Source organism: Sarcophilus harrisii, chromosome 1 (genome assembly GCF_902635505.1).
Source record: "Sarcophilus harrisii chromosome 1, mSarHar1.11, whole genome shotgun sequence".
Classification (NCBI taxonomy): domain Eukaryota; kingdom Metazoa; phylum Chordata; class Mammalia; order Dasyuromorphia; family Dasyuridae; genus Sarcophilus; species Sarcophilus harrisii.
Window position 1 is genome coordinate 715,816,321 of NC_045426.1, and position 18,911 is coordinate 715,835,231.

Genomic DNA, 18,911 nt, shown 5'->3' on the forward strand with positions numbered 1-18,911 from the left:
TCCCATGCCTCCAGACTCCACCCCAGAGCTCACATTCCACTTGGACCCCCACCCACCAGGCTGGCCATGTCTGAGAGCTGCTCCTCCCCCTCCAGCTCCTTCCTTCTCAGACTCCCATCTTCCTCCTTCTGAGCCCAATCTCTGCCCTGCTAAATCTGCAGCAACGGACGAACTCAAAGTAATGGCCCCTCTACTCTGAGGAACTGGCAGCAAATGATTCTTGGGAAATTGGGAGACTATAAAAGATCTGTATCTGTAAATCCAGATTGGAGGGGACTAAATGCTGTCATTGTGATAGTGATCTTTGACCCTCTACAATCAGACCAAACGTTAAAACAAGAAGGATTGGATCCTCAGCTTGAGAAAGTTCAACAATAGACAGGAAAGTCTATTCCATTTTGGGACGGCTCTAATTCGAGGAAGTTTCCTCTCATCTGAAACCTGTGTCTCTAAGCATTCACCAACTGCTCTTGATTCAGAGCAACAAACATACTTGTAAACTTCCTCTATGTGAATAGAGTCCTTGTTCTCAGAGATCCATATCTCCTAATAACTCTTTTCTTTAGGGTAAGAATGCTAGTATCTGACATGCTCTTTTCCAGTTTTCCCATCAGTTTTTTTTTTTTTTTTGTTAAATAGTGTGTTCTTAACCTGGAAATCTTTGGGATTATCAAATACTATAGTCATTGAATACTATGTATTGTGGGCCTAACCTACCAATGATGGCTGCTTTATAACAGTTTGAAATCTGGTATGGCTAGATCATCTCCCTTTGAATTTTTTCATTAATTCCCTTGACATCCTTGACCTTTTGTTCTTCCTGATGAATTTTGGTATTTTTTGTAGTTCTATGAATATTGTTTTGATAGTTTGTTTGTATGGCACTGAATCAGTAAATTAATTTAGGTAGAATTGTCATTTTTTATTATATATATTTTATTGTATAAGCTCAGCCTACCCATGAGCAAGTGAACTTTCCCCAATTATTTAGATCTGGATTTATTTGTTTAAAAAATGTTTTGGCATTTTTAATCTATCTTTCCCTGGCCTTTAATTGAATGTGATTTTTATTGCATTATGGTCTGGAATGGAAGCCTGTAATATTTTTGTTTTTCTGCTTTTGATTGTGAGGTTTTTAATGCCCCAACACATGATCAGTTTTTCCATAGGTACCATGTATATCATATCTAACTTTACTATAATTTTATCTATCTTCTTAATTTCTTTCTTGTATAAATGTCTACTTTTTTATTATAAGTCCAGCAGCAGTCTACTCTTGCAAAATGTAGTGTTCTCTTCTTTTCTCAAATATATGATCCTTCTCTGTGAGAGCAGGTTTCTTGGGAAGGTTTTCTGGAGGCAGCCTTAGTTTCAGTTCCAATTAATAATCACCTCAAATACAGCCAGGAATTAAAGTACAGTCTTTTATTGTTTCTTCGAAAATAGCCCAGTTAGTTTTCTTAGAGGCCTATTTCCTTCCTTGGTTCAAAGAGTTCTTGCAGCTTGTCTGCCAGCTTCAGCCTCCAGTTCTCTCTGAATCTTGGTTCTACTCCTCCGAATCCTTTGTTCTGCCCAACTGAGTCTCTAGCTTGTCAATCTCTGGAACTCACTGACTTCTGGCTTTCAATCTTTTTCAATTCTCTTCTCACTCTGTCAATCTTGCATAGACTTACAACCAGGTCAGAACTCATAGAGCTCAGAGCAAGAGGAAAATGATCTGATTTTGCCATGGATCATACCACTTTGGGTGTAGACCTTTTTCTTGCCCTTGAGATACTGTAATAAAGCAATACTCAATACTGCAAGAAAGCAACAAAAACATCAGCCCAGACAGACATTCCCTCCAGGAATGCTGCAGAGCCCAGCTCTGTCTTGAAGTCTGAACTCAGGAAGTCAGGAAGTCAGCTGGAATGGGCAAACAAACAAAAAAGAACCTCCCCATACTTGCTGAGACATTCAAGACACAGGTGCAGAAGAATGGCTCGTGTTTTTAAGCACAGCCTCAAGTAGAGGCACTTTGGACACACACTCAACCTGAATTCCTGAAAGAAAGGAAGACAATGTAAGGCATCTCAAAGTAAAACCAAATCGTGTAGAAAAAGGAACAAAGCAAAACTCAAGTATCATTGACATTCAGAATGCTCTTAAAAAAGCAGCCCAGACACAAGATTTCAAGAAATCTTAAAACTCCCCACATATATTATAAGGGATAAAATAGAAATTAAAAAACCATAGATAAACTTGATGCTCCTGGATTTTACCCCAGAAATATGCTTTCAGCTGTTCTTATCATAATCTTACCTTTTTCTATTCTAAGAACCTTAGGAAAGTGCCCCAAATTTCCAATATGAGTAAGCTCCTTTGTCCTCCCACCCTGCTAGACTCTCTCTTAACTAGCCTGAATGCTTTTACTGAGTCCAGCCCCTGACAGCTAAGAGAAAATTTCCCAGAAATTTTCAGAAAAAGATCCTCTTTCTGCATCTACTTTAAACCAAATCAAGTCCCTGAAAGAAATTTTAGAATAAAAACTCCCAGGAACATCATTGTTAAAATGTAGAGCTTCTAATCAATGAGAAAAATACTGCAAGCAGTCAAAAAGAAATTTTAATACAATCCAATGACCAAGAAGCCACAATTAGAATCATACATAATTTGGGCGTAACCATCATTAAAGAGCAGAGAGCTTGGAATAGGACATGCCAGAAGACAAAGGACATGGTCTTATAGACAAGTATAAATTATGAAGCAAAATAAAATATAAGGCTATTGGAGGAGAAAGGATTTTTAATGAAAGTTCTTCCAAGCATTCCTAATGGAAAGACTATAAGTGAAGAAAACTTGAGAAGTTCAAACATAACTCAAGAGAAACACAAAAAAGTAATCCAGGATGAATACACCTAAGGAACTCAAAATAAATGGAAAAACTAGCTATGTTCAGTTATGGAGTTTTATATGTCCCCTCTGATCCCTATTAGGACTCACAGAGGGAATCAAAGTAGAGTAAAGCTGGAAGTGGTTCTGTTATATTTTCATGATGTTAAGGAAAAATTGGAAAGAGGGGAAAAGGAATACACTAAAGTGAGTGGATAGAAAGGAGGGTTAGGGCACGTTATTCCAGATAATGGCATCTATACAAACAAGGAGGAGGGAGTGCGTGCAAACATCTGATCCCTGAACCTCACCACTGAAATGAAGGGAGGGGAAGAAGAAAAAGGGCAGTGGGAATTGGAAGGAGGATAGATTAAGGGATGAATTAATCCTAAACAACAACAAAAAAACCGGACAAGGATGTGGAAGAATATAACATACGTGTGTGTCTATGCATATATGCTCTTTTTGAGCTGGAAAAGACAAATGAGGAATTACCCATAAATGGGGAATGAGGGAATAAGAATATCTCTGCATTGAATCCAGATTAGAATGACCAACTTAGATTCTAGAGAAACAATGATGATGAAACATGCTGACTACTACTTAAAGGTAGAAGACTCTAGTGCAGAATGAGAAATAATTTTTTTTTTATTTAATAGCCTTTTATTTACAGGATATATACATGGGTAACTTTACAGCATTAACAATTGCCAAACCTCTTGTTCCAATTTTTCACCTCTTACCCCCCCGACTCCCTCCCCTAGATGGCAGGATGACCAGTAGATGTTAAATATATTAAAATATAAATTAGATACACAATAAGTATACCTGACCAAAACGTTATTTTGCTGTACAAAAAGAATCAGACTCTGAAATATTGTACAATTAGCTTGTGAAGGAAATCAAAAATGCAGGTGGGCATAAATATAGGGATTGGGAATTCAATGTAATGGTTTTTAGTCATCTCCCAGAGTTCTTTTTCTGGGCATAACTAGTTCAGTTCATTACTGCTCCATTAGAAATGATTTGGTTGATCTCGTTGCTGAGGATGGCCTGATCCATCAGAACTGGTCATCATATAGTATTGTTGTTGAAGTATATAATGATCTCCTGGTCCTGCTCATTTCACTCAGCATCAGTTCGTGTAAGTCTCTCCAGGCCTTTCTGAAATTATCCTGTTGGTCATTTCTTACAGAACAGTAATATTCCATAATATTCATATACCACAATTTATTCAGCCATTCTCCAACTGATGGACATCCATTCAGTTTCCAGTTTTTAGCCACTACAAAAAGGGCTGCCACAAACATTCGTGCACATACAGGTCCCTTTCCCTTCTTTATAATCTCTTTGGGATATAATCCCAGTAGTAACACTGCTGGATCAAAGGGTATGCACAGTTTGATAACTTTTTGAGCATAGTTCCAAACTACTCTCCAAAATGGTTGGATTCGTTCACAACTCCACCAACAATGCATCAATGTCCCAGTTTTCCCGCATCCCCTCCAACAATCATCATTATTTTTTCCTGTCATCTTAGCCAATCTGACAGGTGTGTAGTGGTATCTTAGAGTTGTCTTAATTTGCATTTCTCTGATTAATAATGACTTGGAGCATCTTTTCATATGACTAGAAATAGTTTCAATTTCTTCATCTGAGAATTGTCTGTTCATATCCTTTGACCATTTTTCAATTGGAGAATGGCTTGATTTTTTATAAATTAGAGTTAATTCTCTATATATTTTGGAAATGAGGCCTTTATCAGAACCTTTGACTGTAAAAATATTTTCCCAGTTTATTGCTTCCCTTCTAATCTTGTCTGCATTAGTTTTGTTTGTACAAAAACTTTTCAGTTTGGTATAATCGAAATTTTCTATTTTGTGATCAGTAATGATCTCTAGTTCTGCTTTGGTCATAAAGACCTTCCCCTTCCACAGGTCTGAGAGGTAAACTATCCTATGTTCCTCTAATTTATTAATAATTTCATTCTTTATGCCTAGGTCATGAACCCATTTTGACCTTATCTTGGTGTACGGCGTTAAGTATGGATCAATGCCTAGTTTCTGCCATATTAGTTTCCAATTTTCCCAGCAATTTTTATCAAACAGTAAGTTCTTATCCCAAAAGCTGGGATCTTTGGGTTTGTCAAAGACTAGGTTGCTATATTTGTTGACTGTTTTATCCCTTGAACCTAATCTATTCCACTGATCAACTAATCTATTCCTTAGCCAATACCAAATAGTTTTGGTAACTGCTGCTCTATAATATAATTTTAGATCTGGTACAGCTAAGCCACCATCATTTGATTTTTTTTTTCATTAATTCCCTTGAAATTCTTGACCTTTTGTTTTTCCATATGAACTTTGTTGTTATTTTTTCTAGGTCATTAAAATAGTTTTTTGGGAGTCTGATTGGTATAGCGCTAAATAAATAGATTAGTTTAGGTAATATTGTCATCTTTATTATATTTGCTCGCCCTATCCAAGAGCATTTAATATTTTTCCAATTGGTTAGATCAGACTTAATTTGTGTGAAAAGTGGTCTGTAATTTTGCTCATAAAGTTTCTGATTTTCCCTTGGCAGATAGATTCCTAAATATTTTATATTATCAGTAGTTACTTTAAATGGAATGAGAAATAATTTTTAGGACATAAGAACTATGGATTTTTAGTTTTTCAAATTAGAAACATTGTGGATAATGCATTTTATTTTACATGTGTTCCCAGTGGTTGTGGGAACAGGTGAAAAGATAGGAAGATATATCTTGGCTGATAAAAATGTCTATAATATATACATTGATATGCATGGCTGTATACCTATGTGTACATAAACATAAAAACTCTGATTAATGCAATGGTTAATCAGTTTCTGAGGACTCAGAATGACACATTGCCTACCTCTTGATAGAGTGGTGATACTCAGAGTACAACCTGAGCTATAATAATCTTTATATATGATTAATGAGAAATTTTATTTAGCTTGATTATATACATTCTTATGGTGGAGATTAGTTTTTCAGTTGAAAATGACTGAGCAGAAAACTAAATTTTTGCATTTAACTGAGAGAGGTGAAACACTAAACTAGTTCTAGGATATCTGGTCAGCTTTCCTTGATGATTTCTCCAAGGTATTGTCCAGGCTCTTTTTTTTTTTTTTTTTTTTTTTTTTGGATCATGGTTTTCAGGCTGTCCAATCATTATTAAGTTATCTCTCTTGGATTTATTTTCCAGGTTACTTGTTTTTCCAATGCGGTATTTTATATTGTCTGCTATTAATTTTTTTAAATTGATTTTTGATGTCTCATTGAGTCATTAGCTTCCACTTGACCATTTAAAAATTTTATTAAATTGTTTTCTTCAGTTATCTTTTTTGCTTCCTTTTCCATTTGGCCAATTCTACTTTTAAAGGCATTTTCTTTGGTGCCCTTCCCCCTTCATTTCATTAAATCAATTTTTAAGCTGTTTTCTTCAGTCAATTTTTGTGCTCTTAGATGGGGATAATTATGTCATTTAATATGGAAGATTATTGTGGTGATAAAGTGACATAATATTTTATTTTATTTTTAATTTATGAAATAAAACAAACATTTCCATAATCTCAGTATAATTAAAAAAAAGATGATTGCATATTAAACTGTAAATCTATGATGCACAACTTACTATTACTTTCAAGTAGGAAACAAAATAATCAGGTAAATTTTTTCCTCTTCCTTCTTCTTCATAGAGATGACTACCATCACATAGAAAAAGATACATACATGCACATATATTTATATGCACATACATACACATGTATTGCATACAGGCATGTATATATGTATGCATGCAAAATTATGCTATACATATTTCTATTTATGAGCTCTTTCTCTCAATGTAGATAACATCTTTCTTCATTTGTACTTAATAGTTAATTTGAATATTAGAATAATCAAACTAGCCAATTTGCTGGAAGTCCTTCTTAAAACTATGTTGTACTGTATTGTAAAGCAAGAACACTGCATTTTATCTGGCAAAGAATAAGCCTTCAGGAGTATCCTCCTGGACACAGAAGACTAGCAGTTTTCCTTGTTTGATAATTAATTAATTGTCCAAATCATGCACACTAGGAAATAAAGATATTCCCTTTGAATGGAGATTCAGAATCTCCAGGGGAAGTGTCCTGACCCCGGGAGAGGAGCTTCCTCTTTGAACAGCTCTTTCTGAGGATGATCAAAAAGACCCCATTTCTCCTGGGTGAAATCCACAGCCACATCCATGAATGTCACCAACTCCTAAAGCTTCAAAAGCCATAAGATGTAAAACTGAAAGACACTTCAGAATTAGAGACTCCAACCCTGATCGATTTACAGGAGGAAACTGAAGCCCAGAGAAGGAATTTGTCCAAAGTTCATACCTTTCATGAGTGTCAGAATCAACTCCTGAAATGATAGTCATTAAGGCTTACTGAATTTTGGGGAAAGCATTGCTTATGATGAGGGGAAATAAAGCTTAGAAATGTCTTATCTGTGGAATGAGAAAGAAAGTTTGTGTTTTATCTGTGAAGTAGATGGATCTGTGGAGGAGAATGAGTGGGTGATGGGAAATTTCCTCTTCAGCCAAACTGACAGAAATATGTTCTAAAGAAAACTCTGCAAAGAGTTTATGAGAAGCTAGCAAGTAAAACATATTCTGTGGGGGAAATGTTTCATGTGATCACGTAAAAGAGAACAAAGTTAAAGAAATGATATATTTTGTTTCCTGAGAAGCTGAAACAAAGTCTCAACTGAAAACATGAAGAGGATTCTAAAGAGATAGTCATCAGAATGTGAACTACACAGAGTGGTAGGAGTCCAATTTCCAGTCAGGAGAAGTAGAATATCTGTTGTTACATTGAGGGTCTGAGATCACTCTGGGCATGATGTTGTCATGGACAAAACAGCTCATGACCTTTTATAATAACTGCTTTCATTTGTTTATGGTACATGTTCCTTAATTATAATATTTTATTACAGAGAAACAAGAGCAATTAGAAAAGAGACTTCTTTCATCAATTAAAAGCAATTTATGAGGAAAATATTTCCCAATTTCTTTATGGGAAATACATACTTGAAAGAGGCACCTAGAACTCTAGAATCTTGGGAGAACAAGAGTCAAGAAAAGGAGTTCAGAAGCTGACAGATGGACCTTTATATATATAGAAGAGGCTGGACAGATCTTGGTGGGGAGTGTGGAGCACAGAAGTAAGAGAAGCTTTATACTACTTAGTTTGGCACAGTCTCTGCCTTCAGATTGGATTGCTCCATTCTCTTTTGGGTTACAATCTTTCTGATATTGTTCTGCCACAAAACGAGAGCAGAAACATTTACTAATTTTAAATGGAGATTTGTTTTCAGCCAGCATGTTGGCCCGGGCATGCTGCCCAAATCAAATGATCTTGAGCAATAGGAGGTGTCTGTGTGTGTGTGTTGTGTGTGGGTGGGTGGGGGGGAGATTTGTAGACTGAGGACAAGTCTAGTGAGGGAGACACAGCACAAGGAGCATTCCTGAAATCCAATCCGGAATAACCAGGCAAGGAGGCTCAGATCCACATTAGGGACTAGCAACAGGATGACTGCCAATAGTACCTTAATCACCCTCAACCCAGCCCCAGGTGGGATAACCAGAGTCAAAAGAATCTGTGTGAAGGAGAGGAATTCCTGGGTAGGGAAGCCTTGGAGAAGGAAACAAGGAAGTTTGGAAGACTGCAGAGGCAAGGGTGTGGCTCAGACCTCTGATGGAAAGCTGGATCTTGCTTCCATTGTCCAACTCAGCCTGCAGTGGAGTAAGGAGGGTAGGAGTCCCAGAATCAATGGAAAACTATAAGTCTGCCAGTCTTAGCCACTCAGCAGAGCTTATTAGGTGGCCAATAGGGACAGAGTCCAGCAACAGTCTACTTTTGCATAGACTCATGCCCAAGTGGGAAACTTATAGAGCTCAGAGCAGCAGGGAAATGATCTCTCTGATTTTGCCCTGGATCAGACCACTTTGTGAACATAAAAACTTTTAGGCCTCTGTCCTGCCCCTGAGATCCTGGAATAAGGTAATATACTCAGTGCCCTAAGAAAGCAGCAACAAAATGAGCCCCAAAATTCCCTCCAGGAGTGCTGCAGAGCTCAGCTCTAACTTTAAGTTTCAAGTCAGGAAGCAGGCTGGAAGAGTGTGTTAGAAATAACCCTCTTGACACTGAAAATCAGATATCTAGGAAAATTTATTAAAGAAGAATCGTAGGGAACAACCTTAACGTTTCTGGTCAGAAACGGGCCCCTCTCCTCTTCGGGAAGAGGGAGTAGTGGGTACAGAAGTGGGGGAACCCGTATATTTGCCTGTGTGATGCAGCCCCTCCCTTTGGAGAACAGATTGACCCGTTTCATCCAGGTTACAGTCTTCCTGATATGCCCACTACATGTTTCCCCTTAATATGTATAAAACATGTTCTCCCCATCATACATCCCATGTTAAAAAATGATGGAAAACTCCTCTTCTGGGGTGTGTTGTTTAATATTCAATTAGCCTATTAAGCAGGTGCAGTACTGATTTGGTGAAGTCAAATAATTGACCCCACTAATATGGGCTCGATGGACTATTATCTTAAGTTTGTGGTTTTCTCAAAACCACAAGTCTTTTTCATTGGCTGAATCCACCTGTGCCTTCCTTGCCCCCCAATTCCTTGTTTGTTCACTTAATTGTTCTGTGAATCCTAATCTTTCTTAAGCTCTCACATTCCGAAAACCTCTTGGTCAGTGGTACCCACTATCCCGCACTACCTCAAAGCTTGCAACACTGTGGAAACCCAACTTTTCAGCATTTCTCACAAGTGGAAGGGGAAAAGAACCTCACAACAACGAACCACTATGGTGACAGGGACACTCAAGACACAAACACAGAAGAGAAACTCATCTCTCTAAGCACTAACTGAGAAAAACATGAGTCAGCCACAAACTCAGTCAGAATTCCTAGAAACTTAAGAGCAAGAGTTGCACGTATTTGTGAATGGAATGAGAGTGCACTAGGAGAAAATAAATGGAAAAGAAACAAGTGTTGTAGAAGACAGAATCAAGGAAGTCATAGCTTGGCACAAGAGATGTAAAACTTTACCTTTACATCCAACTCTCTAAAAATTGGAATAGACGAAAGGGAAACCACAAGGCAATAACAAATATTAAAACAAATTCAAGAGATTGAAGAAATATTGAAGAAAATGTAAAGTATCTCACAATTCACATGGAAGAAAACCAGGAAAAGTTTAAGTGTCATTGGGCTATCTGAATGCCATTAAAAACAGCCTAGACATAAGATTTTAAGAAATCTTAAACCTCCCCATATAGCTTATAAGCAGAGGATAAAGTAAAAATAAAGAAACCAAGATCATTTCCGGAAAGATCTTCAAATGAAAACTCCCAGAAACATCATAGCCAAGATGCAGAGTTTTCAGGTCAATGAGAAAAAAGCAGCTAGAATATAATTCCAGTACAATTCAAGAATGAAGTAGTCACTATTAGGAGCACACACGTTTTGGCAACAACCATCCTTAAAGAGCAGAGAGTTTGGAATACTACATGCCAGAAGGTTAAGAACATAGATTTATGGTATTTTTATGAAACAAAACTAAGTGTAACGCTATGGAAACGGGGGTAGGGGTGAGAAGGACCTTTAATGAAAGTTCATTCAAGCTTTCCTAATGAAAAGTCCATAAGTGGAGAAAACAGTAGAAATTCAAACACAATTAAAAAAAAAAAAACAGAAAAAGCAAATCTGGATGAACTAGCCTAAGGGACTCAAAATAAAAGGATAAATTAGCCATGCCCAGTTATAGCTAGAGATATGTGTCTCCTTTGATCTCTATTGGGGCTCAAAGAGGGAATCAAAGTAGAATAAAGCTGGGATTGATTCTGTTATATCTTGATAAGAGAGATTCTCTCTCTCTCTCTCTCTCTCTCTCTCTCTCTCTCTCTCTCTCTTTCTCTCTCTCTTTTGGTAAGAGGGGAATAGAAACACATTCAGGTTGTTATGCTACAGTCTCTTTGAACTATTCTACCTCAGTTTCCCTGCACTAATTTCCCTTATTGTCCTGACTGAGTTTCCCTGAATTTCTCTGCCTCAGTTTCCTTAACTGTTATGCCTCAATCCCCTTTAGTTGTAAAACCCTTCTCTGGTCTATTAAGACCGAGGACCATTTGCTCTAAGGTTATAAATTGTCAATGTGAGGGTCAAGATGAGGGGGAGATCAGACTTCCTGGCTCCTAACTCCTTCTGCCCTCAAGAATTTATGACACTACCCCCTCTAAAATATTCCAAAAGATAAGACTATCTTGGATACCTCATTGACACTTTACTTCTGTTTATTCAAACATCCTGACTTTGGCTTTAGTAAGCCTCCTCCCATCCTGACAGAACCAAATGGTTCTGTAAAGAAGTTTCCCGCTTCTTTTCCTTTCTTTGTTCGAAAAAGAATATATAAAGACTTGGGATTCTCCCATTCGTCACTGCATATTTTGAGACAAGAGTCCTGTCCAGTCAATTATACTCTCCAATTAATATAATATTAAAAACTCTCTAATCTCTATCTTGCCTCAGTTTCTCTGACATTACAAGGTGGGTGGGTAGAAAGGAGGGTTAGGAAATCTCAGGTAATGAGAGTCTACAAATAGACATCTATACAAACAAGAAGGATAGAGTGGGTGGGCACAGCTGATGCCTGAACTTCAGTCATTTAGTCAAAAGAAGGCAGAGTATATAGAACAAGTGATGGATTTTACTCACAGAGGGAGGAGGAGTTGATTTTAAACAAAACAAATTCATGGGATGTATAAGAATATAAGTACTTCTTTTTGAGGTGGCAAAGGGAATCTGGGAGATTACCCGTAAATAAGGAATAGATGAACAGATAAGGTCCATAAATGTAATGATGTAACGGAATACTACTCACATTGACTCGGGTTAGCATAAAGATGAACCAAGATTCCTGAGTAACCATGATGATGAAATAAATTGCCTAGCATTTAAATAAGGAAAACACTGGGGTAGAATGAGAAATATTTTTAAAGACATAAACATTACAGATATTTCATTCTCCCTCCCACCCCACCCCTACCTTTTTCTCTTCTCATTGGCTTCCCTTTCTCTTCCTCTCACTCTCCATCTCCCTATTCCCTAAGTCTCCTGCCTTTCCTCCTAGAGTGTTCTCAGGAGATTCCTCCAATTTGCTCTCCATTTGTCCTTTAGGGAAGAAGAAAAGATCATTTCAAGTTTTAATCTTGGTAAGGAATCAGGGGTTTTCAACCTGCTTCAAACTGAACCTTGCTTGAGCTGTTTTAACTTCAAGTTTAAAAACCAGAAAAAAATGCACAATGAAGTTTGGAATCCCTTGGTGCTTTCAGGTAGCTGTCCTAGGAAACAGAGAGGCCTAACACTAATATCCACTGGTCCAGGATTAGCTGTTAATCACACCTTAGTCTATGTGATTTTCATGTGACTTCCTTTACTTTGGGCCATACTGGATTTGGTATTGTAACTTGTAATTGTTTCTTGCTATTTGAGTTCTGTTGCCACATTCACTTTAGTTTTCTAATAACTATAATAGCAGAAACGGCCGTTAGGTTTTTTATTTTATTTATGATCTACACCCAGTTTCTGCAAAGCATTCCAATTTTCACAGCAATGATTTTCTTGATGTTTACCAGTCTGTGATATACTTTGAGAACTGGTGTTGTACGCCACCTTACTTCACGTTTTATTCATTAATCTCTTGATATTCTTGCCCTTTTGTACTTACAGCTGAATTGTTATATTTGTCTAGCTCTACAAAATATTTCTGGTAGTTTGATTGCTATGGCACTAAGTAAATTAATTTTTCTTATATTGACTTGGCCTACCCATGAGCAATTATGAATTTTCCAGTTACTTAAATCTGATTTTGTATAAAAAGTATTTTGTAATTTTATTCACATAGCTCCTAGATTTGTCTTGGCAGGTAGACATTCATTGTCCAAAGTTATTTTAAATAGAATTTCTTTACTTATCTTTTGCTCCTGGATGTTGGTAATATGTGAAAATGCTGATGATTTATTTGGCTTCATTTTATATTCTGTAACTTTGTTGAGTTGTTATTTCAATTAATTTTTAACTGATTCTGTATGATTTTCTAAATCTACCATCATTTCATCTCCAAAGAGTGATCATTTTGTTTCCTTATTGCCTATTCGAATTCCTTCTCCTATTGTTTTAGCTAGCATTTAAAAATAATATTTTATTCTTCCCAATTACATGTAAAACACGTTTTGACTTTTTGTTTTGTTTTGTGGTTCAAATTCTTTTCTTCCCTCCTACTCTCCTTCAGCTCCCTGATATGATAATCAATTGATATAGGTTATGCATATGCAATCATGGAAAATATTCTATATTAGTTATTTTGTACAAAGAAAAAAGGAAGGATGGAAGGAAGAAAGGAAAGAAAGAAGGAAGGAAGAAAAGAAGGAGGAAGGGAGGGAAAGGAGGGAGGAAGGAAAAGGAAGAAATAAAGAAAGGAAGAAAAATAATATGATTCAATCTGCATTTAGATAACATCAGCTCTTTCTCTGGAGGCAGGTTGTGTTTTTCATCCAGAGTATGAGATTGTTTTGGATCCTTATATTATTGAGAATATATAGCCAGCATTTTTAGTACAATACTGAATGATAGAGTTGGATGGGTATCATTCACCCCTGATCTTATTGAGAAGGTCTCTAGTTTTTCTCCACTAGATAATGCTTGGTGATGGTTTCAGATAGGTACTATTTATCATGTTAAGGAAAGTTCTATTTATTCCCATGTTTTCTAGTTAAAACCTTTTTCTGAGTCTATATACATAACAATATTATTTTTGTTATTAGTATGACCCTAACATTAAGCCAGCCTAATTCCTGATATGTCTCACCAGGTTATAATGTATGATCTTTATTATATATTGCTGTAATCTACTTTCTTGTATTTTAATTATTTTTTTCATCAATGTTCACTACAGAAATTGGATGATAACTTTCTCTGTTTTTGCTCATTGTGGTTTAGGTATCAGCAATATATTTGTATTATAAAGGGAACTTGATAGCATTGCTTATTTGGCTATTTTTCCAAGTTATTTATGGAGTAGATGAATTAATTTTTTTTTATTTGGTAGGATTCACCTTTGAATCCATCTGGCCCTTTATAGTTTTTCTTAGGGAGTTCATTTATGGATTGTTCAAATTCTATTTTCTAAGATAGAGGTACTTGAGTATTTTATTTGATTTTCTGTTAATGTAGGTAATTAATATTTTTGCAAAGATTCATCCATCTCACTTAGTTCCAGAAACAGTTTACCTACAGCACAGACATCGGAGCCAGCTGGCCAGCCTTACCTGGTGAAAGGAGCACGGCTCATTTGGGCTTCCTCTCTCATCAAACTCAGGACGAAGACGATTAAAAAGCATTTTGTTATAATTATGCCAGGGTTGTAACCTGTGGATGGGCTGCTCACCGAAGATCAGGAAGGCTTCAGGAGGGGGCCAGCTGTTAGAGGGAGCTTGAAGCCAGTCCAGCCAGGGGCACCTCAGCAGAAGTGGGACCCCTGTGAGTCAAGTCTTCCACGAGGTAGCAGGAATGTGACGGTTTGAAGCTGGGAGGGGTGGGTATATGACAAAGAGCTGGAGACAAGAAAACTGCAGCCTTGGTGTGAACTTCCCTCAACACTGTTGGATGAGCAGGGCTGGCAATAAGGAGTAACTGAGTCAACATAACTTCCAGCACACCTTAACAAGGGAGTTTCTCCACCTTAAGAAGGCCTGGGCTTCAGCCCACATTTGTGGAAAGTGGAAAGGGACTCTGGATTGGGGATATCTGGATGCAAATCTTACCTTGGAAATTTATTAATGTTATTACCCTATTGGGCAAATTTTGTAAATGCTCTGTCTCCATTTTCTCATCTTCAAAAGGAGAGGTTTATACTGGACAATCCCTGAGATCCCTCCCAGCCCCACATCCAATATCCAAGGAAAAAAGGTCTTCTCTGTTTCCCAATAGTCCTTTGAGTTAGAGGGAAGCAGTAATTATATCTGTATTTGATGGGGTATTGTGAGTCAGAAATGCCCAAGCTTCCAAAATATATGAGGATTTCTGGACTCACCTCATAAAATCCTCCAAATATTGGGGAGCAGGTGAGCAGGTGTTAGACCCTCAAAATATACTGGAGTTGTCGGCAGATGTTGTGGAGGTGTCTCAAAAGATCTTGTAGTCCTAGAACATTTCCAAATGAAGGGGGGAAAAAGACTTTTATGATGCCCTTTGACTGGCCAAGTTCAATACGGGGGTTATTCGGAGGCTTGTAATTGACACTTGGCTCTGGCAGGGGGCACTATGGGACCACCATGCTTGCGTCATGGTGACAGCTCACAGCTCAGACATCACACAGCCATGTCAGAACTGGCAGGTGTCTCTGTGCCTTCATGGATGCCTGCCTCCCCAGTGGGTGTTTCCTGGCTCTGCCCACTGGAGGAACCACACGAACAAGCCACTCACTGTCTACATTTGTCAACCCTTCACCTACAAGGTCACCAGAATATGGGTTAAAATCTCTGTAGTTGGGAGACATATTTGCATGACATAACCCTCCATTTTGGAGGTTGGGCTGGGCGGAGTGGGAGATAAAAAGCCCTGGTGGGAGCCCAGACCTAGCTCTTGGGGCTTCAGGAGGCAGAGCATCTACACCATGGACCTGACCCCTTTCCTTCTTGTGTTGCTCAGTGTCTGCAAAGGTTGGGAAGAGAGAATCCCGGAGTTCATGGGAGTGGATGAGGGAGAGCTGGGCGGGAAATGAGTTGCCTTGGCAGGGATGGCCCTCTCTCTGTTACTGATATTTGTGTCTGTGCTGTTGGTTTCAGGGAGCAGTGCCCAGGCTGTGGTGACTCAGGAGCCTTCTCTGACCGTGATCCCAGGAGGGACAGTCACCCTGACCTGCAGCTCCAGCACAGGGGCCGTCACCTCTGGCCACTATCCCAACTGGATCCAGCAGAAATCTGGCCAGTCCCCCAGGGGGCTCATTTACAACACCAACAGTCTTGTAGCAGGTGTCCCTGCTCGGTTCTCAGGGTCCCTCCTTGGGGACAAAGCTGCCCTCACCATCAAGGGGGCCCAGCCTGAGGATGAGGCTCACTATCACTGTGCCTTGTGGTACAGCAGTGCTAGGCACAGTGAGAGTCTCCAATAGAGAACTGAGACAAAAACCTTCTCTGGCCTAGCCTGCTTCCAGCTGTACAGGCTCCCTGAGGGCTGTAGAGCCCCAGATTCTGGGCTTGACATGAGATGTTTCTACACTCTTTTCTGCTGTTATTGGCTAGATCACTGGGTCCTGGCTGTTCTGGAACAGCGAGTTTTGGGTTTAAGTTGTCAGGTTTGTTAATAACAAACCAGCTTTATTAATAACAATGCTGCCAGAGGTGCTGATGCCTTCAATAGCTTTGCATTTTTCTGCTCTAAACAATTAGAAGCCTTTTATATTCAGTCCCAATTGACCATTCCCATATTATTCCCTCTGAAGCCATTGATCCTGCCAAACTGGTGCTTTTTTTATTACAAGAGAATCCAACCCCCATCTATGTGGTTTTCCATTGGTCTCTCCTATGGTTAGAATGTACTCCCACCTCAATTCACCTTTTATCAAGTCTTCAAAACTGAGCTCAAATGAGGTTTTAGATGCAGCCTTACCTGATCTTTTCAGCTGTTTTTGTTCTTTTGCTCCCTGACATATATCTTTTATTCAATATATATGCACATATATAGGTACATGTATTTATATATTGCATACATTAAATAATATATATTCTTGATGCACACACATATACACAAAAATGTAAATACACAGAAATTATTTACAACTTCTACTAAAAATCCACAAATGGTAATTCTCTCTCTGCCTTTCTCTCTGATTCTGTCTCTCTGTCTTTCTCCAATAGACTGAAAAGGGACAAAACAAGGAGATTCTTGTGGGAAAAATAAAGAAGAACAGCCTGAGAAGACATATAGACAATTCTGAGGACATGAGGAAAAATAGCTTCTCAGACAAAAGTACCAGAGTGAAAGCCGCACAAAAGCAGAAGCAACGCATGATGTTCCCAAAACATGACTGTTTTCATGGCTCCATAGCTTATTACCGGGGAACTTTGAAAGAACTGCTTGATGAGTATGAGAAGTTTACATCGTCACTGTCAGAAATATGGCTTTGGGATTTTTCAATCCAAGATGTAGGTGGGTCACTATAAACCCAGAAGCCTTGATTTCAATTGTGATAGCCCATGAGAAACCCAAGTTGTAGAAGTGCCTTGAGGCTTCTCAAGAAAAATTCGGGATGGAAACTGATGGGACAAGACTGAACACAGAAGCTGATGGAGCAGAATAGGTAAATGAAGGGGATAAAAGTCACAAGAGCTAAGAGGTTGTCTGGGGCTGAGCACAACTACTGGCAGACTCAGCAGTTAATATGGAGAACTGATCTGACTGGAGGAAAGCTTGAATGCTGGGAGCTGATTGGAGAAAAAACACATTCTTTGCTTTGTGAGAACGGCATGGCAAAAGACTGCTTTCTTCTCTAACTCCACCTATAGGTTGTGAAAGAGCATAATACCTCAGGGGCTAGGTTCTTTTGCCTTTTACTGACATCTATAGACCTATAGATCAAGAGAGGAAATCCTTTGATAGCCTATAGAGAGAGTTGGGAACAAACATTTATATAGCACTTACATGTCTTAATTGATACAATTCTGTGATTGGATTATTATTTCCATTTTACCATTGAAGAAATATTTCTCCAAACTGCCATTAAAGGTGCCCCTTTGCTGGATGGGAAAAGGCAGAGCATGGTCCTGCACTTTCTCCATTCGGCCCAGAAAGGAAACTCTTGCAGGCATGGCAGCCATCCATGAACACCCAGAGTCTGCTGCCTCATATGGATTTGGCAGGATGTTTTCTCAGCTAAGATCTACTGCTCCTTTCTCCTTCCTCAACTCCCATCTTGACTATCACATATCCACAATAGTCTCACAGTGCCTCCTGCTAGAGTCAGTGCACGTATACTGCCTCATGCCTATAAACAAACACCAATAAAGATTTATTAAGTAACTGTTACCATGTATCAGACGGTATTAAACACTGGGGATACAAAGAAATATACAAGTCAGTCCCTGCTCTGAAGGAGCTCACAATCTAATGAAGGAACATAACTCCCAAAGGGAAGCTGAAATGGTCCATCCTTTATGTCCGAGTCATGTGCCCATTTAGACCTTACCTTGGCTTATGATCTACACCCAGCTTCTGCCAAAGCATTCCAATTTTCTCAGCAACGATTTCTTGACGTTTACCACTCTGTGATACAATTGGAGAACTGATGCTGTAGGCCATCTTCCTTCACATTTCTTTCATTAATCTCTTGATATTCTTGACCTTTTGTACTTACAAATGAATTGTTATTTTTTCTAGCTCTACAAAATATATCTGGTAGTTTGATTGATATGGCACTGAACAAGTAAATTATCTTTTTTTTTATATTGATTTTGACTACCCATGAGCAATTATGAATTTTCCTTACATAGATCTGTTTTTGTATAAAAAGTGTTTTGCAATTATGATCACACGGTTCCTAGATTTGTCTTGGCAGGTAGACATCCATGTATATTATATTGTCCAAAGTTATTTTAAATAGAATTTCTTTACCTATCTTTTGTTGCTGGGTGTTGTTGGTAATATATGGAAATGCTGATGAAAATCAATTTGGCTTGATTTTATATTCTATAATTTTGCTGAAGTTGTTATTTCAATTAATGTTTTGCTGATTCTTTATGATTTTCTAAGTATACCATCATTTCATCCACAAAGAGTGATTATTTCCTCATTGCCTATTCTAATTCCTTCTCTTATTGCATTGACTAGTATTTTAAAGTAATATTTTATTTCCCCCAAATTACGTGTAAAAACAAATTTTAAGTTTTTTCAAGTTTTGAAGTCCAAATTTTATCCTTTTCT

General features: G+C 38.1%; 1 protein-coding gene and 1 gene segment (V, D, J or C); one reads left to right on the forward strand and one right to left on the reverse strand.

Annotated features, from left to right (window-relative positions):
* The first annotated feature begins 15,527 nt into the window (after positions 1-15,527).
* LOC100927841 lies at positions 15,528-16,119 on the forward strand. The segment is given in 2 exon segments: positions 15,528-15,652; positions 15,779-16,119. Coding segments are annotated over 2 exon segments (372 nt in total).
* Positions 16,120-16,230: 111 nt separating this feature from the next.
* The window catches only part of LOC100928103 (vomeronasal type-2 receptor 26-like), a 441,302-nt gene continuing 438,621 nt past the window's right edge, over positions 16,231-18,911 (reverse strand). Inside the window, 1 exon segment of the mRNA XM_031949196.1 lies at positions 16,231-16,254. Coding sequence (XP_031805056.1) covers positions 16,231-16,254 — 24 coding nt within the window.